This window comes from Geotrypetes seraphini, chromosome 15, assembly GCF_902459505.1.
Source record: "Geotrypetes seraphini chromosome 15, aGeoSer1.1, whole genome shotgun sequence".
NCBI lineage: Eukaryota > Metazoa > Chordata > Amphibia > Gymnophiona > Dermophiidae > Geotrypetes > Geotrypetes seraphini.
The window spans coordinates 12,727,356-12,755,252 of NC_047098.1; the positions used below are offsets into that span (position 1 = coordinate 12,727,356).

The window sequence follows — 27,897 nt, forward strand, 5'->3', positions numbered from 1 at the left end:
CCGCGAATACAGAGGGAGAAGTGTATTTTTAAATACATGTTTAAACATATGTTTTTACTGCTTCCAGACCACTGGAGTATTTGCTAGCGTTCAGTTCCTTGAACACATCTGTTCTGGGTTTCCGTTTACGTAAGACCTGGTAGCAGGACAGGGCAGCTGTGGCTATGGCCCCTAAACTGCCTCCTACAGCCATCCAGAGGGAGTAGCCATATTCAAAGCTGGGAAATCCTGGGATTTTTAAGGACACCTAGGAGAAAGCAAAGAACATCCAATGAAATAAAGTGGCCAAGATAAAGCTGAACTAATCCGGTTGAAGAAGTCGTTCTCGGCAGCCAACAACGTGCTCTTCGCAATCCCGTCGGCTCTCCCGCTGACATCACTTCCAGGCGCTGCGCATAGGATGTGACATCAGAGGGAGAGCCAATTGCCGTAAGCAACAACTTCAATTAGAGGCATGGGGGAAGGGAAGGGAGGGGCGCACGCAGCAGGTAGAATCGGGGAAGGAGCGGGGGAGGGGCGCCCCTTCCCCCCCTCTAGGCCACTGCGCAGTGCACATCTATATGAACCTGTATTCCTGAAAAGGAAACAAGCAGATGCAGTGTTGCTGTTCTATTTCAGGGGTTAGAGCTACGGCCTCCTCACCCCTGAGGCTGTGGGTTCAAATCCCTCACTGATCCTTGTGACCCTGAGCAAGTCACTTAATCCCCTCATTGCCCCAGGTACACTAGATAGAGTTTGAGCCCACCAGGACAGACAGGGAAATATGATAAAGTACCTGAATGTAAAACCACTTAGGATATAAGCAGTATATAAATATTTTAAAAATAATCGGCTTCATAAAAGAGGACCTTCGTGCACTAACTGTTGGGAACACCTCATCCTTCAGTTTCATATGTTACTGCTATGTTTTGTCTTTCTCCCTTTGGCTATTAAGTATAGAACCACTTTTACAATGACTAAATCAAGTGAAATACATACAATAAATACCTCGTATTGATGAAGATAATACACATATATACAGTATCTTATGATACCCGCAGAGGAGGAAATCCCTGAAATATAAAATGTAGACAGGTTTAGTAGCTAAAAATGCTCTTTCTCCCTTTCATAGAAGTGAGTCTGTTTAGGGCAGCGGTCTCAAACACGCGGCCCGCGGGCCACATGTGGCTCTCCAAGTTTCATTTGCGGCCCGCGGTCTGGACTGGATCATTCCCTTCCTTTTGGAGCAGCAGCGGGTCTGGCCGGTTTGTTCCGTTCAAAGCCACGGGTTGGCGGCTCCTTACGCTATCCACTCCTGCATCGGAAGCCTCTCTGATATCACAACATCAGAGAGGCTTCAGACGCAGGCGCGGATCTCGCAAGGAGCCGCCACCCGTGGCTTTGAATGCAATGAGCCGGCCAGACATGCTGCTGCTCCAGTGGCGTACCAAGGGGGGGAGGGCGGTCCGCACAACTGGTCACCCTCCACTGTTCTTCCTAGAGTGCGGCTCGCGGCTCGTCTAGAGCAGGGGTACCCAACTGCTTTCCTTCCCTTCTCACCGCCGGCACCATGCTCTTTGATCTCCCTACTTCTCTCGCCGCCCGACCTCAATTCTGACGTCGAGAGGACGTTCTGGCTAGCCAATCGCTGCCTGTCTGCCCGGAACGTCCTTTCCGACGTTAGAATTGATGTAGAATGAAGGGTTCCGGGGCAGGCCTGCTGTCTGACGCTGCCCGGCAGCCCGAAGATTTAAGCAACCCCACTGGAAGACGGGAGGGCCAAACAAACAAAACAAAAAAAGCGACCGAGAATTTTGCCCCTCCCCCCGTTCCAACTATGCCGTCAGGTATCTAAGCATTATAAAACACTGCATATTCCAAGTGGAGGCAGAGTCCCAGTAGTACCTACCCACGAGGAAGTAAAGTCCTGCAGACAGGGCGAGGTACTGCTGTTTAGAAAAAAGTTCCTGGCAGCAGATGAAGTATTTAAAGCCCAGCAACAAGCAGACAAAAGCGACTGGTCCAACGATACTGGAAGTGATAATCAGAGCTCGGGTGACAATAATGGTAACTGAAGATAGATGAAATAGTATGATTTACGTTATTAATCACGAGACATTGTAGAACATCAAACCTTTATATACACTATAGCTCACACTTTTGCAATATCCCCACTTAATGGGATAAAGTTATTATCCTGGCATCTCATCTCAACCTCATGACGTCTCCTACAGTATCAACACTGATATTTTTGAAGGCGTCTCACTGTTTAATGTCATCCATCCTGGTCCTTTGTTAAATTTTATGGGACCTAAACTCACCCCCTCTTCTACGAAACCGCGCTAGCAGTTTCTAACGTGGGGAGCCGCGCTGAAGGGCCTGCGCAGCTCCTGACGTTCATAGGAACTCAATGAGCATCGGGAGCAGTGCAGGCCATTCAGCATGGCTCTCTGCGCTAAAAAACGCTCGCGCAGTTTCGTAGAAGAGAGAGTCAGTGACGTCCCCCTCCTTCCCAGCCCCCCATGCCTCTCTTCCCTTCCCCCATACCTTTTTAATTTTCCAGGCGAGAGCAGAAGCATGAACTCGCTGCCCGCATTGTGTCGGCTATCTCTCTGATGTCATTCCTGGGCGTGGGGGGGACGGAAGTGACATCAGAGAGAGGCGGCACTGTCTGGCGTGGGCAGCAAGTTTGTAATGCTGTTTGCGCAGGAAAAATGAAAGAGGTACGAGGGAAGGGGCACGCGGAGAGGAGGGTGGGTGCCTGAGCCCTTCACAAAGATCCCGTCCAGGGTGGACCGCCCCTCCCCCCTGCAGCCTCCTTACTACGCCTAACTTTAAGCGCCTCTTATAGGATTTCCCCCGATGCGGCGGTCCACTTGAATGCACACAAATGAAGAGTAAGAAATACAACAATAAAATTAACTTTTCATTGGACTAACATCGTAATGGATCCCTTTCCATAGTTTTGAGATATATATATATATATATATGTATATATCTTTTATTTTTTTTTAATGAGTATTTTGCCTACAAATATACCCCTCCCCCTTTTACAAAACTGTGCAGGCATTTTTTAGCGCCGGTCGATGCGCCAAATGCTCTGCACTGCTCCGGCATGCATATGAGCATTGGAGCAGCGCAGAGCACTCAGGGCGCCAGCTGGCGCTAATAACCGCTTGCGCAGTTCTGTAGAAGGGGGAGGGGGGGAAAACCACCAGAATTTAAAATTTTTTAAAATTTATTTATTGATCTTTTCCATAATCCAAAACACACAGGCCGCCTTTTATGAAACTGCGATAGCAGTTTCTAGCGCGGGGTGTTGCGCGGCTCCCGACACTCATAGAGTTCCTATGAGCGTCAGGAGCAAGCGTGGCTCTCTGCGCTAGAAACTGCTATCGCAGTTTTGTAAAAGAGGGGGACAATGTGCAAGAAATGCTGAAATATACAAATTTGTCAGTTACTATTGACCAAAATTACAGAAAACAAAATAAGGAAATATAATCTTATTTATAGTCCATGCAGCATTTTAGGGCTCCTTTTATCAAGCTGCGCTAGCGGGGATAGCGCACGTGACTTTTAATCACGCGCTAACCCCCGCGCTGGCCAAAAAGCTACCGCCTGCTCAAGGCAGGCGTTAGCGGTTAGCGTGGCCGGTGGTTTAACGTGCGCTATTACGCTCGTTAAACCACTAGCGTGACTTGATAAAAGGAGCCCTTAATGAATGTAAAAATCCACAAGCAATGTTTAGCACATAAACACTTGTGGAATTTTTATCTCACATCCTATATTTAAAAAAAAAAGACTAACATTTTGTGCAGAACCTCTGCATGAGTTTTTTTCTGGCAATTATGTTTTTAGTGACATTACAAAAAACACAGCATGAAGCAAAAGATGACACATGCCAAACTGTACACAGCCATCTTCCTATAATCCAGGGGTCTCAAAGTCCCTCCTTGAGGGCCGCAATCCAGTCGGGTTTTCAGGATTTCCCCAATGAATATGCATGAGATCTATGTACATGCACTGCTTTCCATGCATATTCATTGGGGAAATCCTGAAAACCCGACTGGATTGCGGCCCTTGAGGCGGGACTTTGAGATCCCTGCTATAATCTGTATAATTGTATAGTTATAAAGAGGAAAACCTCACTATTGCAAAAATCGACCTGAACGGTACAGCAGGGCTGGATATATCATCAGGAGAAGCTAAGTAGCAATGTTCAGTTACCCCCAACCTTGAAAAAGCTAGGGAAATGCGTCAGGAAGGGGAATGGACTTTTAATAAAAGCTTAAGTTATTCTATTTAGACTATCTAACTATTTATTAATGAAACAGTAATGAAATAGTAATAAAATGAAAATAAAACAAGAATAAATTAAATAGAAGTACTGGGAATTATGAAGAACCCCCCACCTGCATCTGTGTGATAAGGGTGGAAATCTGAGCTCCCATGAAGTATTTTCTGTATTGAATTGACTAATATACTGATGATATATCCGGAATAATAATTTAAGATTGATTAATTTTCCACGAATTTCAACAGTGACTCCAAGAGAAATGTTAAAAAGGTATTTGCTGGAGATATTGGAAGTATCGGAAGATTCATTACCTCCTTTCACCCAGGTCTATTATTTACCTAATAAAAATCAGGATCTTCAAGAAAAAACTCAGGGACCAATTGATGTATCTGCTTTACTTGAACCATCTGATAAAGAAGTTGCAATACCTGCTACATTGATTGTGACCTTGGCTATTACGTTGGATAAGAATTGGCTTTTGAGACTATTCTTCAAAAATAAAGAGAAAAAGTTTCTTGATTTAAAGATACAGATGTTCCCAGATTTGGCAAGAGATACACAAAGACGTAGAAAGGAGTTTCTATTATTAAAACCTGGAGTTTTGGCTCTTGGGGGAACTTTCTATCTTCGCCATCCCTGCAAGTGTATAGTTCAATATAATTCTCAGAAATATGTTTTCTTTGAACCAAACCAGTTGACGGCCCTTCTCTCCTTGTCCCGCCTGGAAAAGGGGAAAGAATGAGGGCTTCAAGATATTAGACGCCTGAACATCAGTTAACCACGTACCAGTTATCTTTAATGAATAGTTCTTTGTTAATTCTGTTTAATTTACATCATGGATCATAATGGTGGACTTGAGAGATTATACAAAAAAAAAAAAAAAAATTTGGTTTCTATGTAAATTTATGAGGTTTCTCTTTGTTCTTTTGTTGTAATCACTTTCTGTACAAGATTTATCTTGATTTGTTAATTTGAAATTTATAAATTAAAAAAAAAAAAAAAAAGATATATCCAGCGCTGCTGTACTGTTCAGGTCGAAACTGTACACAGAGCAGATTTACAGGGTGAGGAATGGTTTGGGGGGAGGGAGGGGGGAAGGTTGGTTCATCCTGACTTTGAAATTTTGCCCTAACTCTTCTGGATCCCTGGAAAACCATCTTTCATTTACCTGGATGAGGATTTAAATAGGAGCTGAAGACGTCACAAGTCCAGATTTTCACAAACTTGTCCCAGACGCATTCCCTCCACAGCCCCCGGCAGCGAGTGCTCAGGACCACCGACCCTTTACTGTTAACCTGGCAGGAATGACATGGTCCTCGGAGGTTAGATTCTTCCTAAGAGCGTTCTGGAGCTAACAGCTAGAGAATCCGCAACAGGCATGTCTATTTCCTCCGCGGCGCTCAAGAAATCATGACTTGCATACAGTTTTTCTGGAGTTTTAAACATCACCATTTTACAAGTCCATCACCAAATTAAAACTCTTTCTTCTCTCTGAGCTTAACACATTTCACCTGCATTTGGCCACTGCTTTATAGGGAATGTTACAGCGTGACCACATTAGGCAAACAGAGCCTGGAGATCAGATGGTGGCAGGAAACTAAAGGCAGGAATGGAAGGGGGAGTGACGTACGCGGCCACAAAATCAAGAATGTTTTCCATTTCAGGGGTGTCCCTTTGGTTTTGTTTTGGGTTTTTTTTTTTTTAAATTTATTTACATTACATTAGAGATTTCTATTCCGCCATTGCCTTGCGGGTTACAAAAGAGATTAAAAAAACAGAGGGTTACAATGAAAGATCATATGTCCTTTCTAGAGAGGTAAAGAGTTGGTTATGTAGTTTCAGTGTGACAGGAAGAGGGAGGGGGGAAGTATGGAAAGTTTGAAGTTAGGGTTGTTTCAGGAATTTCTTGAAGAGTATAGTTTTTATTTCTTTTCTGAACGTCTTGTAGTCTGGTGTCGTTATCAGTAGATTGGAGATTTGGTTGTCTAGTTTAGCTGCTTGAGTGGCCAGGAGGCCGTCGTATAGTTTTTTCCGTTTTACTTCTTTGATCGAGGGGTGTGTGAATGGGGTGTGTGTTTTTCTATGTCTGACTGAGGTGGATTGGATGAGGCGGTTTTTCAGGCAGGTTGGACTGTCTCCGTTAGAGGCTTTAAATAACATACTGTAGAATTTAAATGGTAGTCTTTTTTGGATTGGTAGCCAATGTGAGTTGATGTATGCTTCTGTAATATGGTCGTGTTTTCTCAATGAGTAGACGAGTCTCAGAGCTGTATTTTGGATTGTTTGTAGTTGTTTAGTCATTGTAGCAGGGCAGGGGAGATAGAGGATGTTGCAGTAATCTAGTAGATTTAGGATTAGGGATTGTACTATAAGCTGGAATTGTGTTTATTACGAAGCCGCGTTAACGGTTTAATGCGTGTAATAGCACGTGCTAATGTGCCGGCTGCGCTAGCCGCTACCAACTCCTCCTGAGCAGGCGGTAGTTTTCCGGCTAGCCCGGGGGTTAGCGCACACTAAAAAGTTGCGTGCGATAAAGCCGCTAACGCAGCTTCCGAAAAGGAGCCCTTAATTTTCATTTAAGTACATAATTGTGCTTAACAGAAAATATAAAGAAATTAATACAACCAATTAACTATTGGATTTAAAAAAATTATAAATTAAGGCAAAACTGGCTTAAGAAACAATTATACCTTAATACATAGTCCTCAAATAAAGCAGGAGAGAGGAAAGAGACGAGAAAGAAATTCTTCCAAGAAAGAAAACAACTTTACAATATTATTAAAGGAAATTAGAGCAGATTAACTTCGGTTTTAACTACAGACTTGAGTTATTCTGTCATTCACTGGGGTGCAAAAGAAATCCCTTTCCCTTCTAAAAAGAAACGCAGCTGATCAGGGTCATAAAATATATATTTATTATTCTGTCCCTTTGGAATAAGTTGACAGGTCACTAGAGAATGACACGATGACAAAATTCATCACCATTCCCGTCCCCGCGGGAAATAATTCTATGTCATTTTCTAGTGTCTATTTCGACCTCGGTCCTTCTACACCAGCATTCTTCAAAGCAAAGCTTGAGGGTCAGTGGTTGTGGCCATTCATACTCTGATTCTTATGGGAGCCAAGGATAATGAAGCCATTGTGACATCACTGATGTGATTGGCTCTTAGGCACTGGTGGAATGAGGCATTATGACATCACAATATCTGCTCTGGATACCAGAGACTGTCATTCTGTAGTGTCTGTTTCAACCTCGGTCCTTCTACACCAGCATTCTTCAAAGCAAAGCTTGCGGGTCAGTGGTTGTAGCCATTCATACTCTGATTCTTCCCTCTCTCCTTAAAGAATGACATGAAGATGGTTTCCCGCGGTTATCCGCGGGGACGGTAACGGTGATGAATTTTGTCACCGTGTCATTCTCTACAGGACACCTGAGACTTTGCTCTGATTGTTTTAATTTCGAAAAAAAACTGTTAAAAAACAAGTTTGTAGATGCCTATATGTAGACACATGCCTAAGACACATGTGTGATTTCCACGATACCAGAACTTTCTGTAGTACCTGTTGAAGTTCATAATGAGTAGTTTGATAATTATATATGTAATGAAGGCTGTATGTCGAGAGTGAATTGAAATTTGTTAAGCATTGAAATGTTATTTTAATGGAAACCTCTTAGAGCAGTGGGTCTCATACTCGTGGCCCGCCAGGTACTATTTTGAGGCCCTCGGTATGTTACTATTGTTCTGGAACGTTGCCCGCATCAGTGCTGTAATCTCACGCAAGCGGTTTCCTGCGTCTGTATGCGATTATGAGGTGGAGTGGAGAGGACAATCGGTGGAGGGGGAGGAGTTCTACCTGGGGGGCTAAAAGATGCCCCTGATAGCGAATCCGCTCCTTGGCTGTGACCTAAGGCACTGGATGGAATAAAGTGCCGATCTATGGGACCTAATAATATCGGTGTGGACACCTTTGCTTTACCTTTCCTTTTCCCCATAATAGTAAAAGTTTAATACATACAGTTCCTCCCGTTCCTCCCAGTGTTTCCAAGGGGCTCCCAAGGGGCAAACGTGCCCCTTAGGGCACGCCCCTTTGGCCACGCCCTGCGGCTGCGCCCTGCGGCCGCGCGCCACAGTCGCGGCATCCTTTTTACCCCGGAGGAAGGACCCGCGTGACGTCAGTGCGTCTGTCTCCGCGGGTGCCCGGTAGGAAACGACTCCTGACTCTCCAGCTTCAGAATAACAAAGAAGCGCTGCAGTCCAGGGCACATACAAAGTCCACCAAGATGATAACACCAAAACAGTTTGCCTCTCCGGTCTCCTGCAGTCGTGGCGTCCTTTTAACCCCAGAGGAAGGACCCGCGTGACGTCAGTGCGTCTGTCTCTGCGGGTGCCCGGTAGGAAACGACTCCTGACTCTCCAGCTTCAGAATAACAAAGAAGCGCTGCAGTCCAGGGCACATACAAAGTCCACCAAGATGATAACACCAAAACAGTTTGCCTCTCCGGTCTCCTGCAGTCGCGGCGTCCTTTTAACCCCGGAGGAAGGACCCGCGTGACGTCAGTGCGTCTGTCTTCGCGGGTGCCCGGTAGGAAACGACTCCTGACTCTCCAGCTTCAGAATAACAAAGAAGCGCTGCAGTCCAGGGCACATACAAAGTCCACCAAGATGATAACACCAAAACAGTTTGCCTCTCCGATATCGATCTTAATATTAAACGAACCAGATGACCACCCACTATTACATCAGAAACACAGTGCAAGGTGGGTGGGGTGGGGCAATGGCAGGACTTTGACCAAGACCTGATATCAGAAGGGAGTTGAGGCCAGTGGGAGCAGCAGGTGGAAAACCTAACTCGAAAACCTGGCAGGGCAGAGCACTGCACTTGAATATTAACCCCCGGTTTATATCTGAGTCAGCCTTTTTTCCCCTTTTTGGGGGGAATAAAGGTTTCCTTGGTTTTATTTGGGTCGGTTTATATTCGAGTATATATGGCAATTATTATATTAAGCTATGTAGGCATGTGACACTGTTCTATAACTTGTATGTGAAACTTTATGCGCTAAGCATAAAAATTTTGTGCGCAAGTTTATAGAATTAGGGGAGATGTGTACTTGAATCTTCTCTGACGCAACTTCCTGTTTCCGGTTGCGTCAGAGGAGAAGATTCAACTGAAGCAGCTGCGCCCGCGTGCGACTTGTTGAAAGCATGCCGCTGGGAGGAGAGCAATTAAATTCACCACATAAGGTGAGGGACGGAGATGGCAGGACGTGGCGGGCGGGAGGGGGCTCCTGGACCGCACGATCCATGACCACACGTGTTCCCTTCACTGCGGAGACAAGACCATTCACCGTTCCACGGGATAGTGAATGGCCTTGTTCCCGTCCCCGCAGCGACTACTATGTTTTCACTTCCCGTTTCAGCGGGTTACCCGCGGCTCCCTGCAGGTATCAGCCACTGTGTCATTCTCTAATGTGTAGAACATCTTATGTATTTTATGAATTCTGCTAAATCAGAGGCAAGCTATTAATATTGTTATTACAACTTTTGATTGACCCAATGATTAAAGCGTTTTCTTTTTTGAGTCCTTTTTAAAATTCTGCACATCTGCATGTCTCCCTCCCTCCCGTCTCCATGCAACATTCACCATTAAACCTTTAAGCATTCACTCATTCTATTTAATACTGAAGTGCCTCCTACCTGCCAGCAGTCTGTCCAGAGGGAAGCAATGGTGCTTGCCATCGCAAAGGCGCCACACAGGATGGAGAATAAATTCGATTCACTGCCCATCTGACACACATAGGAAAGCAGGTCATTTTAGGAAAAAGTTGGTTATAGTTACTTTAAAGCTGTAAATCATTACATTTGCAAGACATAAAGAATCCTCCAGTAGACTTTTGGCATTTATCGAAGTAGAACCCCACTGCTACCCCTGTCTTCGCTTCAAGATTTACCCCCAAAAATAAGGGCTGACCTTACCCGGCAGATCCTGTTCTGTGGCCCTGGAGCACCTTCTTTCTGGAATTCCAATTGCATGGTTTTTTTTTTGGGGGGGGAACAGGTCAATTTACCTGGACATTGGCAACTTCATTCGTTTGCTAAATTATGAGTTTTCTGAGGATTTTACTTAGGTTTAAGAAGAGGTAAATCGCCTAAAGTGAACAATAACAACCGTCAGGTTTCCCCCTTTAAATGTCAAGTGGAACCAATGAGAGCGAGTCACCTTCACTTTGACTGAAAACAAGTGATCTGAAAGCAAATTTCACACTGAAAAGACCCAGCCTGCTGTTAAACCTTCTCGTCTCTGTCTTTCAGCTCAGAATAAAAAGGGCCTTTAAAATACACTTTCTCCAATTCTGGGGTCTACGTCTCACATACTATAATGCTGTTTTGACATTTCAATCTCACACACATACATATATATCTTTTCTTTACGTATTAGTACCATGTTGACCTTTTCAGCTGACAAAGGCATGTGAACTTTGAAAACCGAGGTGGTTGCCAAGCCTACCTTCAGTGATTTCATGGCAAAACCAAGATGTGATTTCATGGGCAGCAATAATAGGATGGCAGATCAGAATTTTAAACCAACATTTTAGCCGCTGGGTGGCAGTGCACGCCTAGCTCTTACTGCAGTGCAAACTGAAGACATAATAACCCTTCTGCAACAGAAAGCTGCACTCAGCAAACACTATTGTGCTTCTTATGAGCTCTCCAGGTGTCCAGCTTTCTCCCACTGCCCAGGCATCAGATAAGATCGGCCCAATGCACCGGGAATGAAAGCCCCACTGCCTGAAATGAAGTCACTGCAGCAGGGCTGGACACGGTCTGTTCTGTCAAGGGACTACAGGGAGCCCCATCTGGTTTTAGACCCGATTGTCCCTCTGCCATGCTCGGATTTAATGACAAATCAGGCTGCACTAATCCACACCATATTTACCCCATTTGCTGCTGAGTCCCCCGAGACGATCAGTGCCAAAGCCATAAAGTATGACACAACCCCTACTCAGGTAATAATAATAATAATAACTTTATTTTTTCTATACCGCCATAAAACGATTTCTTTAGGAAAGTGAATTATGAAAACACACATATGTGTGTATATGATTCATACTTTAAATATGCATCCAATTATAATCAGAAATTATCGTTAAAACTTCCTTTAAATCAATGATGGCTTTTGGGGTTGTTTTTTTTTACTTCGTTGGAAGCTGTTCACAAGTGACAAAACAGTGTACTTTTGGCCATAAACTGATTTAATACTCCTTAATTTATCTTCATTAATGCTTCTCCAAGACAATGGTTGTAACTAATTCGTGTTGACCTTGGCCACCTAACAGGCTTCATAATGGACAAGCACGGCATCTAGGCTCGTCAGGGCAGGCAGCTCTGTCCAGGACATGGATTAACCCTTTCAGGACCAAGGGACATATTTGTCCCATAACTTTAAAATCCTATAAATTTTGATTGGGATAGTCTACAGTTCTAAATTTGATATGTACGGATTCCATATGATACTGCCTTTATGTAAACAAACTGGTTCCGACATTCATTCATTAGCGTCGTTGCCAGATTGATGAGAAGATTCACTTGCCACACTGTCCATAAGCCAGAAGTTTGATTTTATTTAAAAAAAATAATGATATTTCACAAAAAAAATCAATTTTTTGGCATCTGCAAGCCCTTTTTACCATAAAAATGTCGTCAAAACCACAAAAATTGGCCTACGATCCTTATGGTCCTGAAAGGGTTAAAATGTTTCTGTCTTTTCAGGGCAGATTAGGGAGCTGAAAAGTTAGTTATCTCAAGGATGGGTCAGACCAATGGTCCATCATGCCTGGTAGCCCGTTCTCATGGTAGCCAATCCAGATCACTAATACCTGGCCAAAACCCAAGGAGCAGCAACATTCCATGCTACCAGTCCAGGGCAAGCAGTGGGATTTGAATTTAGGGCTCTAGGTTTCCAACGGACCTAGCCCAGGTCCTCATTGCTCCATTGCAAGGGCACTTACTAATAGTGTTGTTGAACTATGATCTCCATCATGTAACGGTGACAAAAGACAGATTTGCGGCACGAGCCCCCTATTAGGTCTCGGCACAGCCTCTTGTCTGCTTAAAAAGACCTTCTGTCAAGCTGGCTGGTTGGCTTAGCAGCTGTTGTAACAAACCCAGCCATTAAACCGACAGTGGTCCTCAAGGGATAGATAACCAGCTGTCCCAGAGATGAGCAAATTGCACTGGAATGAATGGAGCTCCCTAATCAGAGCTGGGATTTGAAAGGATAATTAAAGCGTTCAGCCACTTTAGTGCAGATCAGGCTTATTTCAGGGAAAGGTTTTCCGAAATAGACTTCAAATGGGTATAGAAGTTGTCTCTTGTCCTAGCTGCCCAAATGATGCCATAATACCTTGAATTTCTATACTCGCATTCGTCCCCTACACATTTTGCCATTCCATGTTTTATCGACGCACAATGAATCATTTACGAGAGGGGATATCTGACAGTCCATTTAAGATGCTTTGGCACCCCATTATAACTCAGCAAATTAGAGTTTGTTTAAAGCTATGCAGGCTACATCTAATCCAGTGGTCTCAAACTCGGCCCCTTTGCAGGGCCACATTTTGGATTTGTCGGTACTTGGAGGGCCTCAGAGAAAATAGTTAATGTCTTATTAAAGAAATGACAATTTTGCATGAGGTAAAACTCTTTATAGTTTATCAATCTTTCCTTTTGGCTAAGTCTTAAAAATAATATTGTAGTTTATAGCTAAAGAGACATTTGATCAATAAACTGTTTTATTTTACTTTTGTGATTAGGATAAACATACCGAGGGCCTCAAAATAGTACCTGGCGGGCCGCATGTGGCCCCCCGGGCTGCAAGTTTGAGACCACTGGTCTAATCTAATCTGAATTTCTGTATCATACTTATCCAGTACAGCAGTGTATCGCAAGTGGCGTAGCGAGGATAAGCAACGCCCGGGGCATTGGCACTCCTCCCCCGCCCTCTTCTCCGCATGACCCCCTTCCCTTCCACCCATACCTTTTTAATTTTCCAGGCGAGAGCAACAGCATGAACTTGCTGCCCGCACCGTGTCGGTTTTCCCTCCGACGTCACTTCCTAGACGCAGGGCCTGGAAGTGATATCAGAGAGAGGCGCCACCGACACGGGCAGCAAGTTCATAATGCTGCTTGTGCAGGAAAAATTAAAGAGGTACAAGGGAAGGGAAGGGGCATGATGGGGGGGATCAGGAGGGAAGGGATGGAGAGGAGGACGGGTGCATGTGCCCACCTCACCCCCCCCCCCCCCCCGGGACCCGCCTTACTACATCAGTGGTGGGAAAAAAGGCTTACTGCAAAACACGTTAAAGTGGTTTTTTGCTATTTGCGGGCCGGCTCTGCACCTAATCCCCGCGAATACAGAGGGAGAGCTGTACTTTTTTTCCTGAGCTTGTTAAAGCTCATCACGGAAACCAATTTATTAAGGGCTCCTTTTACTAAACCGCAATAGAGCTTTTTACCGCGGGCCAGCGAGGTAAATGCTCTGATGCTCATTCAGTTCCTATGAGCATTGGAGCACGTACCTCAGCAGCCCACAGTAAACAGCTCTACCACGGTTTAGTAAAAGCCAGCATAAGTCATGCACCTATTCTTAGGTGCCTTTTAAAGAATTCCCCCTTAGTGCTTCCTACGTAGGAGGAGATCAGTGCGCCTGGGTTCATTTTTTTTGTAACTCCCACACGCTAATACAGAATTAAGCAAGGGCCCTGCCAAAATGTATTAACCTGGAATATTCTATGATGCTATTGTGCTGTGCATTTGAATAATACAAAAATATTTAACGTTAAAAATCTATTTAGAACGGCCTCAATACTGTGGCATTAAAACTAGGCTTAGGGCATGGAAAAGACTTGCATGTTAAGGCCAGATCTTTGACATGGCTTAGTAAAAGGGCACCAGGCACCTAGGGTGAGCCTTTACAGGACATTTGCTTCTTTTTGTGCTTTAGTTGGTCAGTAATCCTATGTTTAAGTCGACCGCAACTATCGATGCCTTTCGTGAAGATTTGTTGTGGAGTTTTTTTCAGAGACCAATGACTATGATAGAGCCCACTTTGCCCCCGAATATAAGCCCTAACCCCAAAAATAAGCCCTAGTCTCCGGCAGCAGCAGCGCTTCCCCTGCCCTCCCGCCGCCACGCACCCCCCCTCACGCTGACCCATCTCTCTCTCCCATCCGAACCGCGAGACAGGAATACCTTATAACAGCATCGGCTGCAATATACACAGGCTGCTTTGTGGCCTTCTATTTCCTGTCAGCAGCAACGCGGCAGAGAAACACCCAGGAGATAGAAGGCCGTGAAGCAGCCTGTGTAGATTGCTGTCGACGCTGTTATAAGGTATTCCTGTCTCGCGGTTCAGATGGAAGAGATGGGTCAGCAGGGGGGGGGGGAACGCAGCGGCTGCAGGCAGTGGGGAGGATAGAAAGATGCTACACGGGGGGATGGGAGGAAGGGAGGGATAGAAGCTGCAAGGGTTCTGCTGCACAAGAGATGGGTGAGAGGGGAGGAAAGATGCTGCATATGTGGGGGAGAGAAAGGAAATGGGAAGAATTGGGGTGGAGGAGAGGAAGGGAGAGATGATCATTACACGAAAAAAATAAGACATCCCCGAAAATAAGACCTAGTGCCCTTTTTGGGTTCCAAATTAATATAAGGCAGTGTCTTATTTTTAGGGAAACACAGTAGCTGTGCTGATATGGGAGTGCATAAAATCTGAGGACTCTTTTTCTCCACTTTTTTCTGTTGGTCCAGCTGTTTTTTTCATAGGGATCCATACTGGTTAAGGATTTTGTTTCGTTTTTATAATTTATATACAGTATAATCCTTATGAGTTTCTTAATGAAAGGGTCCCATCATTTTATTTATTTAGATTTCTATCCTATCCTCCCAGAAAGCTCAGAATGGTTCACAGGTTAAAATAGCCTCAGGTAAGAGGGCAGGAAACCAGCTATTATGCAGCTTCCAATGTGTATCTGCACTTTGCTAAGTTATCGTCATCTTTATCTTTATTAACACTTGATATACCACTTTTTTTATTTTTTACAATTTGCTTAGCTGGACCATGGTGTGCGGATCCAATACCGACATCCAATTACCCAACCTCTAAAGAAATGCACCTGTTCTCACGAATAACAGCGTCAGCACGACCCAGCTTCTCATCCGTGAAGGCCACGCTGGGACGACCGGAGCGTTCATCAGGGATTAATGTTCGCCCATTTTTACACGCATCTGCCCACTCGTCCACTCTTCTCTCGCCAATGCAGGCCTCTCCATACTGTTGCAGCATTCTCCTGTGAATTTCACGAGAGCAGCGCAGGGCATTCAGCGCAGCTCCCTGCGCTAAAAACCGCTATCACGGTTTAGTAAAAAGGGAGGGGGGTATATTTGTCTATTTTTGTATAGTTGTTCCTGAGGTGATATTGCATAAAGTCATCTGCCTTGACCACTTTGAAATCCCGCAGAATATAAATGATAATTAACATTTTCTCTGCGTACAGTGTGCTTTGTGTTTTTTTAAATTTTATTGTTGGTAGATCATTTTGACTTGGTCATTTTAAAAGTAGCTTGCAAGCCCAAAAAGTGTGGGCACCCCTGGTGTAAGACCTTGTTGAATTAGATCCTGAGGCATTAGCTATTCTGCAAAGCCAGTACAATGATCAAAGACTATTGAAAGAGAGAATCAATTTCAAGTTTTAGAACTGAAAATCATGCATTCACCTAGATCAGACATAGGCAACTCCGGTCCTTGAGGGCTGGAAATCCAATCGGGTCTTCAGGATTTCCCCAATGAATATGCATTGAAAGCAGTGCATGCAAATAGATCTCATGCATATTCATTGGGGGGCAACTCCGGTCCTTGAGGGCCGGAAATCCAATCGGGTCTTCAGGATTTCCCCAATGAATATGCATTGAAAGCAGTGCATGAAAATAGATCTCATGCATATTCATTGGGGAAATCCTGAAACCCCAATTGGATTCCGGCCCTCGAGGACTGGAGTTGCCCATGTCTGTCCTACATCCAGGCCTTGGTTCACTACTATGGAATTACTATGCAAGAAGAAAATAGCAAAGTCTGTTTCCTTTCACATTATGCCAAGTACCATTTATGGACATCCCAGTATTTTCATTGTAAAATCCCAGCATTTGTCACGCAATTCAAAATTGTGATCAGTTTTCTTTAGTGGAAATGCTTTGCATGTTTGCTCGGCTTACCCAACTCATTAGTGAACAATGAAATTTCTCAGGCATACGTTCATCTTTCAACGAATGGAGTGAAACAGTGGGATAGCATGACAGCTCCTATTAGAGCAGTGGTCTCCAACTCAAACCCTTTGTAGGGCCACATTTTGGATTTGTAGGTACTTGGAGGGCCTCAGAAAAAAATAGTTAATGTCTTATTAAAGAAATGACAATTTTGCATGAGGTAAAACTCTTTATAGTTTATAAATCTTTCCTTTTGGCTAAGTCTTAATAATAATATTGTCATTTATAGCTAAAGAGACATACGATCAAGAAACTGTTTTATTTTCCTTTTGTGATTAGGATAAACATACCGAGGGCCTCAAAATAGTGCCTGGCGGGCCGCATGTGGCCCCCGGGCCGCGAGTTTGAGACCACTGTATTAGAGCATCTGTCATGTGACATGATGCAGGCTTTCACTGAGGAGGTTTATGTGATCTTTTCACACTAGTTGTGTCTGTGTACATTCCTTTACACTATCACACACCAACAAACACTTCAGTGAGTAGGGTTACCAGAGGTCTAGATTTCCCCGGACGGCTTTTCAGAACCCGGCACTTTGCCCGGGTTTTGAAAAGCTTCCCGACATAATCGCTTCAGGGAGGGGCATCCTTGCGTGCGCAGATGCAGTCTGGGTGCAGGGCTGGGAGGTGGAAGAGGGCGGGAAAGAGGCGGAACAGAGCAGTGTTAGAGATATTCATTCATTTGAAATAGCGTGCAAAATGTCAACAACATATCATGTCATGTCATTTCTACCCTGATATGACAGGAAAAATCCAGACATATTGTTTTGCACTGCTCTGAATGCTGCTGCTTCTCTACACAAGAGCGCTTTGGACTAGAGAATGACATGGTGAGAAAATTCATCACCGTTCCCATCCCCGCGGATAACCGCGGGAAACCATCTTCATGTCATTCTTTAAGGAGAGAGGGAAGAATCAGAGTATGAATAGCCACAACCACTGACCCGCAAGCTTTGTTTTGAAGAATGCTGGTGTAGAAGGACTGGGGTTGAAACAGACACTACAGAATGACAGTCTCTGGTATTCAGAGCAGATATTGTGATGTCATAATGCCTCATTCCACCAGTGCCTAAGAGCCAATCACATCAGTGATATCACAATGGCTTCATTATCCTTGGCTCCCATAAGAATGGCCACAACCAGTGACCCACAAGCTTTGCTTTGTAGAATGCTGGTGTAGAAGGACAGAGGATGAAATAGATACTAGACAATAACATGGGATTATTTCCCGCAGTTATCCGCGGGGACGGGAACGGTGATGAATTTTGTCACCGTGTCATTCTCTACTTTGGACCTAATATCCACCAGCCAAGTGTCCCCTGAGAAAGGCGTTTCTTGCACGCCAAAACTGGGATCCTTGTTGGGACTTGATCATTGGTTGAAAAGACGCCTCCCCTTGCCTTTCTGGTTTTGTCTGTGCATATCCCAAGGCGAGGTGTTCTTCTGTGTGCCTGTCTGGGTTTGTTCCTGTGTCCTAATTGGTACAGACTCTTTGGAAAGAGAGTGCATTCTTCCCACAGTGTGCACACTGAGGCAGAGGCGTAACCGGACCTCAAATTTTGGCTGGGCCACTGGGCAAACTGGGTAAGCACATGTGGTCTTCACATCCCTTCCCCTCCAGGCAACTCAAAGCGTTGAAATTTCCTGAGCTGCTGGGGATCCCCAAGCACCACCAGCTGCAGGGGTCCTTTGTCAGCGAGAACTCCCTCCCTCTTTTACAAAGCATTATATGATGTACGTCTCATAAATCCAATTGTATTCTCTTACAGTACATACTGTATATGCTCTGTATTAGTCCTTCCCTCACCTAAATTGTCAATGTAAACTAGTTTTGACCTTTCGATTGCCTTGCTATGTTCTTCTTTTCTCAATCACACTGTATGTAATTCATCTATTTGTTGTGAACCACCTAGAATTCCCTGGGTATGGCGGTATACAAAAAAATAAATTATTATTATTATTATCTCACGAATCAATTCATATTTGCCAGACCTGGTTGATCCACGTATCATCAATCATTTTTCGTCAAAAAACAATATCGGGAACAAAGTACCAAATGGAGTGTTTTTGAGCTTTGAGAAGGTTCGGTTTTCAGATTTTCACCTTTCCCTGCTCCTTGGTATGAAGCGTGGTTCAAAGATTAGTTGAAACCAAAGAACCGCTACATAGCTAAGTGATATTGAATTTAAACATTTTTTCACTATTTAAAAATTGATTTAAAAAAATAAGTTAAGAAAAATCTAAAACGTGTGGAGGACCAAGCGATGATTGGGTGGTGAGGTGGTTGGGGGTCCGCCCCTTTATTGCCCCTCCGTGTCTCTGAGCTAAATTCTACCATATGTAAGGCTTTCTCTGAAGAGTATTTACATGTACAAGGGAGGAGTTTCTTTTGATTGCTATATCAATCATTCTTCAGCTTCCCCTTACTTAAAGGCTGCACTCAAAAAAGGCTCGCCAACGGACTGCTAACTTACCAAGCTGCCACCAAAGACCCAGAACTGAGCCAACTGGTCAAAGCACGCACTTCAGGAAGCTCCTAAAAACATACCTTTGCCTGAAATTCAGCGGTCATCTGTTTTAAGTATTCTTGACTATTGTAATATTATCTATCTGGGTGCCTATAAGAAAATCTTTAAAAAATTAAGAGTGGTTCAAAACACTGCAGTTTGACTGATTTTTGGTCTAAAAAGATGGGAGTATATTACGCCATATTATCAGAAACTTCATTGGCTGCCGATTGAGGCCAGAGTTTTGTTTAAGTTTGCTTGTATTTGTTATAAATCAATCTTTGGCTTGTCACCTGGCTACCTTCTTTCCCATTTTTCTTTGAACCACTCAAATAAGTCCACACGTAGAGTTTGTTTGTTTACAGTCCCTTCTGTTAAATTATGTTGTTATAAAAGATTTTTTGAGAGAACGCTCTCTTTTCAGGCTGCTAAACTGAATGATTGGTTTGGAAAAATTATGCTAGGAGCTTCCTCCTATCTCGATTTTAGAAAATTATTGAAGACCCAATTATTTGATAAATTGGTATCCTAATGCATTCTGTTGTCTTTTAAAATTTTATGCATTTTTTATGTTTTACTATCTGATGTCTTTCCATTTTTAAATTGTATATTTCGCTGTATGTTCAGTTTTACTTGTTGTGAACCGCCTAGAACCATTCCTGGTCAGGCGCTATATAAAAATAAAATAATTATTATTCTCGGAAGCTACCTCGAACACAAACCGCGCTCGTCACTGACACTGGTCTGCTAGGCCTCCCTCTAAACCTCACAGTTCACTGCCATTGCCAAATCAAATGACAGCCCCTCGTCACTAGCATTTCTACCACTTTGTAAATATATGCCGTTACCACATTTATAACTCCGCTGCTGATGCCCTTCTCGAGTCTTATTGTAGCTCGCCCACACCGGTCAGTTTGTCTCTTTGTTAACCGCATAGAACCGCAAGGCTTATGCGATATATAAATACATATTTATGTCAGGTTATGTTATTTACTCCAGCCTGCTGCTGTGGTCTATGCACTGTTGCTGCCGCCGCCCCGCCCTCCCTACGCATGATCAGTTTCCATGCTTGTGCAAAACTGAACATGTGCAGCAGGGGAGAGGCCAGTGCAACGCTAGCGCTTGGTCAGTGCCGCAGGCTGGAGCAAGTGAGAGAGGGAGGAGTTCTTGCTGCCAGAGGGCCCTTGTAGCTGGTGGGGTTTGAGGATCCCCACCAACCATACCAAGGGTTGAGTGTAAGGTTGCCAGATTTTACTGTAGTAAAATCCGGACTCCTAGACCCATCCCCCAGACCCTCCCAGTTCCACCCATCCCTGCCCCGTTATCCCCCAATTCTGTCCCAGTCCCGCCCCCCCTCCCCCCCTCTCGCTGGCTGCTCTCATCAGGCAGGAGGAAATCCACACATGCGCGGATTTCCTCCTGCCTGACGTGATTTAGAGGAGGTTTTGAAAGGCCGTCCAGACCCCTGGACATGTCCGGGGAATTCCGGACATCTGCTAACCACTTGATGAGTGGGCCTGAGCCTAAAGTGGGTAGGCCCAGGCCTACCCAGGCCAACTTGTGGCTATGCCACTGCACTGTATACGTTCCCCCTAATTCTATAATTTTGTGGGCCCAATGCTAAGTTGCGTGTGCAAGATAGAAAATTAGAGCAGCTGTGCACCTAACTTAGTAGCTTAATTAGCTGCTGGTTGGCAAGAACAATTATTGGCTCTAATTGATCTTAATTGGTGCTTCTTGGTACTAACAGTCGGTTTTCTGTAAACCATTGGTTCTCATACCTGTCCTGGGGGACTCCCAGTCGGTCAGGTTTTCAAGATATCATTTCACCAAATAAAGTAGTGATTTTCTAGTGAACTCCTAGTGTGAGTGATAATGATTATGCATAGGGTTACCAGACGTCAGGGAAAATCCGGACATGTCCTCTTTTTAGAGGACTGCCTACGCTCCTGGACAGACTTTCCAAAACCCAGCATTCAGCCTGGTTTTGAAAAGCCCCAACGAACTCCGGCCGCATCTGGAGGGCCTCTGAGCATGGGTGGACGACGTCACACACACACATCTACACATGCTCCAGGCCCTCCAGACGTGGCTGGAGCTTGTGCAGAAGAAAAGAGGAGGCTTTGTGGGGGGCCGAGGCTTGGGGCAGAACTGGGCGGGGCTAGAGGAGGAACAGGGTGGGGTCATGGGTCCGGGGTTTCCCGGAGAAAAATATGGTAACCCTAAATATATGCGAGATAGATTTGCATATACAGTACTCCCTCGATATTCATGGGGGTTCCGTTCCAGGAACCCCCGCGAATCTCAAAAAAACGCAAATACGGTGTTTCATGGGGGAGCCTGAAGAGGGCAGCAGGAGAGCAGCCGGAGCACCACGAGTGCAGGAAATCACTTGCTGTATGCTCCGACCGCCTCTTCCTGCACTAAGTCGGGCCTTATCCAATCAGGAGTTGCGTGTCAAAGCAGCTCCTGATTGGATAAGGCCCGACTTAGTGCAGGAAAAGGCGGTTGGAGCGTACCGCGAGTGATTTCCTGCACTCATGGCGCTCCAGTTGCTCTCTCCTGCCTCTCCCGCTGCCCTCTCCTTGTTGGCGGTCAGAAAATACCACGAATGACCGGGACTGCGAACCGCCGACCGCGAACGACCGGGAGAACACTGTAATGGAAGTGGGATGCATGCAAATCTAGCTCAGGCCTATTCGTTAAGGATATCCTGAAAACCTGACCGGCTGGGGGGTTCCCTAGGACAGGTTCGAGAACCACCGCTGTAAACTATACATGCAAATTTCAAAGCATGCAAGGTGCAATTCCGGTGCTGATTTTGTAGGTGCCCACCAGTGCCTAAAAAAATAAGCGCTGATTAGAGAATCTGGGCCTTTCTGGTTCTCCAAGATGACACCTAATGCAGGCACAGTGCATCAAAACATGGCCCGTGTCGAGTCTACCTAATAAAGGCTTGTCCCAGTTTTTGAGGCTCTTGGTGCTCTTCTGTTGGCTGCCTGTTTGATGTACTTTGACGCTCTCTGTGGTTCTGTAAAACAACCCTGAAAATTAATGCATAGCATGAACCTGTAATTTTCAAAGGAATTGTATGTGCACACTTTCCCTTAGAAAATCAGTTATCACTTCTGTGCATACCTGCCATACAAAAGAGACAACCTGTCGCAAAATTACTCACCCGAACTCATTGATGACCTTCCGGAAAGCAGTGAAGACCCTCCACTTCAACTAAAATTACAACCGCAATCTACCCCTTCATCCCCCTTAAATTCCCCCTTCCTTTAACCCTCTCTTCTCCATTCTTAACCTGTATTTAAATTGCCATATAGGCCTTGTACTGTGTAGTCTTTGTATTGTCCAAATGTACTCTACTGTGAATGTTTGCTTGTAGGCCGTTCTGTGCTACTGGGAGGACGGGATCAAAATCGAAATAAATAAAAAGTCCGAGAGCTTGTCTCGACGGACGGCTCTAACGCGGAGCTGGGAGGCCCGCGGGGCCGTCCGTCAGGTAGGGATTAGGGAAGGGGAGGGGTTAAGGAAGGAAAAGTTTGAATCGGGAGGGTAGAGGCCTTCCTGCAGGGGGATTGGCCTCTGATAGGGCAAAAGTCGCGGCCGTAGGGTGGGGGTGGGAGGTGCATATAAGGAGGGCACTCGGAGGACCTTAACGGTTTCCGGTCCTCCGAGACAACTTTCCCGCCCTCCCGCCCGTTAGTACCTGGGGGTGAGTGTTTGATTCGGTTGGCGGTATCCCGAGCTACTGGCGGCTGGTCTCATCATGGGGATGAGCGGTGGGCCGGTTGGGAGCCGTGCCTGGTGGGTCGGATGACCCTGGACAATGGGGCATGTGGGGACATGCCACCCCTCGGACCCTTGCTTAGATGGCAGGGTCGGGGGCCATTTACATCTGAGTCAGTGCCTCGGGATCTGGGTCGCAATGGTGATACCATTGTGCTGGTTTAATGGATAAATTGTTATTTAATGTTGTTTGTAATGTTATTTATAATATGTAAATGTTATTTAAATATGTTAATTTTCCAATAAACAATGCTGCGGCCAGGTTTCTCCACTCAGGTTTACGTGTCTTCTTGGGGTTTGATTAAGGGTTTGATGGGCAGGAAGATGTTTGCATTAAGAAAGCGGGCAGCTCCAGCTTCTGCTGTTATAAACAAGCAGGCCAAACCTGCCAATCAACGTTTGACACTATTCAAACTATTTCGACTATACATACTGCTGTTTCAATTCATCCTGGTGTAGGCTGATATATAAGCCAAAACATGAATGGAGGATTTTCAAATACAGTAAAACCTTGGTTTGCGAGCATAATTTGTTCCAGAAGCATACTTGTAATCCAAAACACTTGTATATCAAAGCAAATTTCCCCATAGGAAATAATGGAAACTCAGATTTGTTCCACAACCCAAAAACTTTATTGCAAAATACTATACGTACTTGTATTGCAACACCTCACTCATTTAGAACAGTCACTACACTCCTGCAGCGTCAGAGAGAAGAACCATCGGCTCAGTTGTGACATGTGTATACTGTATGTACTTGTATTGCAAGACATTGCTCGCATATCAAGCTAAAATTTAATAAAAATGTTTTGCTTGTCTTGCAAAACACTTGCAAACCAAGTTACTTGCAATCCAAGGTTTTAATGTAGTTATTTTTGCAGTTCATACAGTAGCATTGTAAGGGGAGTGCAAGGGGGGGGGTTCCGCCCAAGGTGGGGTCTTTCTAAGGGCACAGCACCCCTTCCCCTGTACTTTTATTACCTCCCCGGTGTGAAGTTGCTGCCCACTTCAGCGCTCTCTCTGACATCACATCTGTGACCTACACCTAGGCAGCAACGTCAAAGGGCAAGCAGACACCAACGTGGGAAAATGCTTGAGTGTGTGATTGTAAAACCGCTTAGATAATCTTGATAGGCGGTATATAAAAACCTAATAAATTTGAAACTATATGCCACCCTCTCTTCCCAACAACCCTTCCATCCCATATCTTTCACTCCCTCCCCACCCGCTCCTCTCCCTTTCTCTTTCCAACTGCCCTCCTATCCTGTATCTCTATCCCCTCTCTCCCCACCACTCCTTAGGTCCAACTTCTCTCCCTTTCTTTTCTCTCCCTCCTTCCCATTGTCCACCATCTCTCTCCCTCTACTTTGTTTCCAGGTCCATTTTCTTCCCATTTTCTTCCAGGTCCATTCTTCCCATTTTCTTCCCATTCACCTCCCCTCCTCAGTCTGCTTATTCTATCTCTTTGACCCCCCCCCCCCGAGCCATCTAATTCAAGAACAGCTACTCCAGGGGGACCCTGTGTGCTGGCGCACAGGTCACCCTTGTCTCTACTAGAGGTCTGCACGGGAACGGGGATCGCGGGAATCCCACGGGAATCCCCCCTAACCCACGGGACTCCCACGGGGAACCCCCTCTGGCCCACGGGACTCCCACGGGGATGGAAGGCTTTGGAAGCAGGGTTCGTCAATATAATATAATGGACACGTCAGCCTTGGTAAAAGAGGGGGTTTATAAGTTAATTACCTGAACAGAAAACAAAAAAAGGGTTCCACCAAAGAGATTCCACAAGGAAAACAGCAGTGCAAACACAAAAGAAACTGTGGAATTGATGATCCTGTCAGAAGTAATTGCTGCTTTTTATGGGGACGGGCGGGGATGGAGGTAATTCCTTGCGGGGATGGGTGGGAATGGAGAGGATCCTGATGGGGCGGGTGGGGACAGAAAGGATCCTAAGGGGGACGGAGAGGATCCTGACGGGGACGGGTGGGGACGGAGAGGATCCTGGCGGGGACGGAGAGGATCCTGACGGGGACGGGTGGGGACGGAGAGGATCCTGGCGGGGACGGAGAGGATCCTGGCGGGGATGGGTGGGAATTCTGTCCCCACACAACTCTCTAGTCTCTACCCTTATCCGGCATCCCCCTGGCCTTCCTGATCTAACTTGAAAAAGTAATTATGCTCTGGTGCTGCGGCAATTCTAACAGTCTGCCCGCGGTCTCCATTGCACATTCCCTCTGCAGCAGTCTGCCCAGGATGTTGTGTCAGAGGTGGGGTGGACCACAGCAGACGGAGAGGGCAGAATCACTGCAATGCTGGCAATCCTTTGCAGAGCAGAATTACTTTTTAAAGTTAGACCGGGAAGCCCAGGGGGATGCCGGATGAGGGTGGAAACAAGGAGGAAACATGCTGGACTTAAGAGGGTCCCTAAACTTGAGGGGCCCCTGAAGGCTGGCGAAGCCAACACAGGCAGCAAGTTGGTAGCTGCTCACACTGAAGTTAAAAGGTACGGGGGAAGGGAAGGGGGAGAGGCGGGAGGAGTGGGATGGGGGAACGGGGGATGGGGGGATACAGCAGGTGGAGGAGTGGGATGGGGGAACGGAAAGAAGGAGGGGTGATGGCATCCTGAGCAAGATGGCGCCCAGTGTGGACCACTCCCTCGCCCCCCCCCCAACTTACAACGCCAATGCCTGCTGGTATAAATACCCCCACAATATTCAGCAGGATTGACCAGGAACGGCTCCTGGCCAGCTCAGTCCTGTTTGCTCTGTTATCCGCTGATATTCAGTGGGAGATAGTCAGCTGTCTCCCACTGAATATCAGGCTCGCCAGCCAGACTGGTGACTGGCTAGGTCACATGACATAGCTGGTCACAGCCAATTTTCATTGGTTGGCCAGCGAAAGCATGTGGCCGAATAGACCTGCCTAAAAGACTGGTCTATCTTTGGCTGTCAGCCTTAACAGGCCAACTAACGAAAATCAGCTTGGCTGGCTAAGTGTAAACCCCAGATATTTAATGCCAGCGACCCTGGCATTGAATACTTGGGATCGCTGCCATCCGCAGGGCCTACCAAGCCAAATGGAAGTCACCTTGTCTTGGGCTCTAGGTTCCCCAGCCATTGCACCATTGTAGCAAGGAGAAGAGGCTTGGCTCTTGCCTCCCCAATTACATCTTCTAAAGAGAAAAGTGTCTCTGGCTATGGGCTGGCAAACGCACTGCCTCTAAAGAGAACAGGCATGGGAAACAGCAAGCACCAGAGCATGTCGCTGCTGCCCTTGCCCAGGAGAAAGCTGGAATGGAGAAACAGTGTTCTACCACAATCCAGCTGAGAGGGAGAAAGGGTAACAACAAGACCAAGAGCAGGAGACGCCAAGGGAAAGTTGTAGGACAGGGACAGGGACAAGGAGAAAGGGTAAGAAGATCAAGCCTTAAAGAATAGGAGAAGCCAAGGGAGAGTTGTAGGACAGGGACAAAGAGAAAGGGTAACAAGATCAAGCCTTAAAGAACAGGAGAAGCCAAGGGAGAATTGTAGGATAGGGACAGGGACAAGGAGAAAGGGTAACAAGATCAAGCCTTAAAGAACAGGAGAAGCCAAGGGAGAGTTGTAGGACAGGACAGAGAGAAAGGGTAACAAGATCAAGCCTTAAAGAACAGGAGAAGCCAAGGGAGAGTTGTAGGACAGGGACAAAGAGAAAGGATAACAAGATCAAGCCTTAAGGAACAGGAGAAGCCAAGGGAGAGTTGTGGGACAGGGACAAGGACAAGGAGAAAGGGTAACAAGATCAAGCCTTAAAGAACAGGAGAAGCCAAGGGAGAGTTGTAGGACAGGGACAAAGAGAAAGGATAACAAGATCAAGCCTTAAGGAACAGGAGAAGCCAAGGGAGAGTTGTGGGACAGGGACAAGGAGAAATGGTAAGAAGATCAAGTCTTAAAGAACTGGAGAAGCCAAGGGAGAGTTGTAGGACAGGGACAAAGAGAAAGGGTAACAAGATCAAGCCTTAAGGAACAGGAGAAGCCAAGGGAGAGTTGTGGGACAGGGACAAGGAGAAATGGTAAGAAGATCAAGTCTTAAAGAACTGGAGAAGCCAAGGGAGAGTTGTAGGACAGGGACAAGGAGAAAGGGTAACAAGATCAAGCCTTAAAGAACTGGAGAAGCCAAGGGAGAGTTGTAAGACAGGGACAAGGAGAAAGGGTAACAAGATCAAGCCTTAAAGAACAGGTGAAGCCAAGGGAGAGTTGTAGGACAGGGACAGGGACAAGGAGAAAGGGTAACAAGATCAAGCCTTAAGGAACAGGAGAAGCCAAGGGAGAGTTGTGGGACAGGGACAAGGAGAAATGGTAAGAAGATCAAGTCTTAAAGAACTGGAGAAGCCAAGGGAGAGTTGTAGGACAGGGACAAAGAGAAAGGGTAACAAGATCAAGCCTTAAGGAACAGGAGAAGCCAAGGGAGAGTTGTGGGACAGGGACAAGGAGAAATGGTAAGAAGATCAAGTCTTAAAGAACTGGAGAAGCCAAGGGAGAGTTGTAGGACAGGGACAAGGAGAAAGGGTAACAAGATCAAGCCTTAAAGAACTGGAGAAACCAAGGGAGAGTTGTAAGACAGGGACAAGGAGAAAGGGTAACAAGATCAAGCCTTAAAGAACAGGAGAAGCCAAGGGAGAGTTGTAGGACAGGTACAGGGACAAGAAAGGGTAATAAGACCAAGCCTTAAAGAACAGGAGAAGCCAAGGGAGAGTTGTAAGACAGGACAGGGAGAAAGGGTAACAAGATCAAGTCTTATAAAACAGGAGAAGTGAAGGGAGAGTTGTAGGAGGAGGTTTACAGATAAAAAGTCTAGGAGCCGTGCTCCACTGAAGAGAGAATCATCAACTAAGGACACTGTGATAAAGGTTCAAAGAGACCAATTAAAAATAATGAGACTTACAGAGCACTGTTCCTCTGGTAGAGAGAGTAAAGCTGTACCAGGACCTTCACCAGGAACCACCTGCAGCCCAGAGTATTCC

General features: G+C 45.6%; 1 protein-coding gene across 1 annotated transcript; it reads right to left on the reverse strand.

Annotated features, from left to right (window-relative positions):
* Nucleotides 1–40: 40 nt before the first annotated feature.
* Nucleotides 41–27,897, reverse strand: LOC117349227 (claudin-16-like). Its single transcript, XM_033922423.1, has 7 exons — nt 27,819–27,897; nt 22,044–22,129; nt 9,972–10,061; nt 5,445–5,571; nt 1,889–2,050; nt 988–1,052; nt 41–247 (listed from the first exon to the last, which is right to left on the reverse strand). Exons 3-7 carry the CDS (start codon nt 10,059–10,061, stop codon nt 41–43), a joined length of 651 nt encoding a protein of 216 aa, XP_033778314.1. The 5' UTR covers nt 22,044–22,129; nt 27,819–27,897.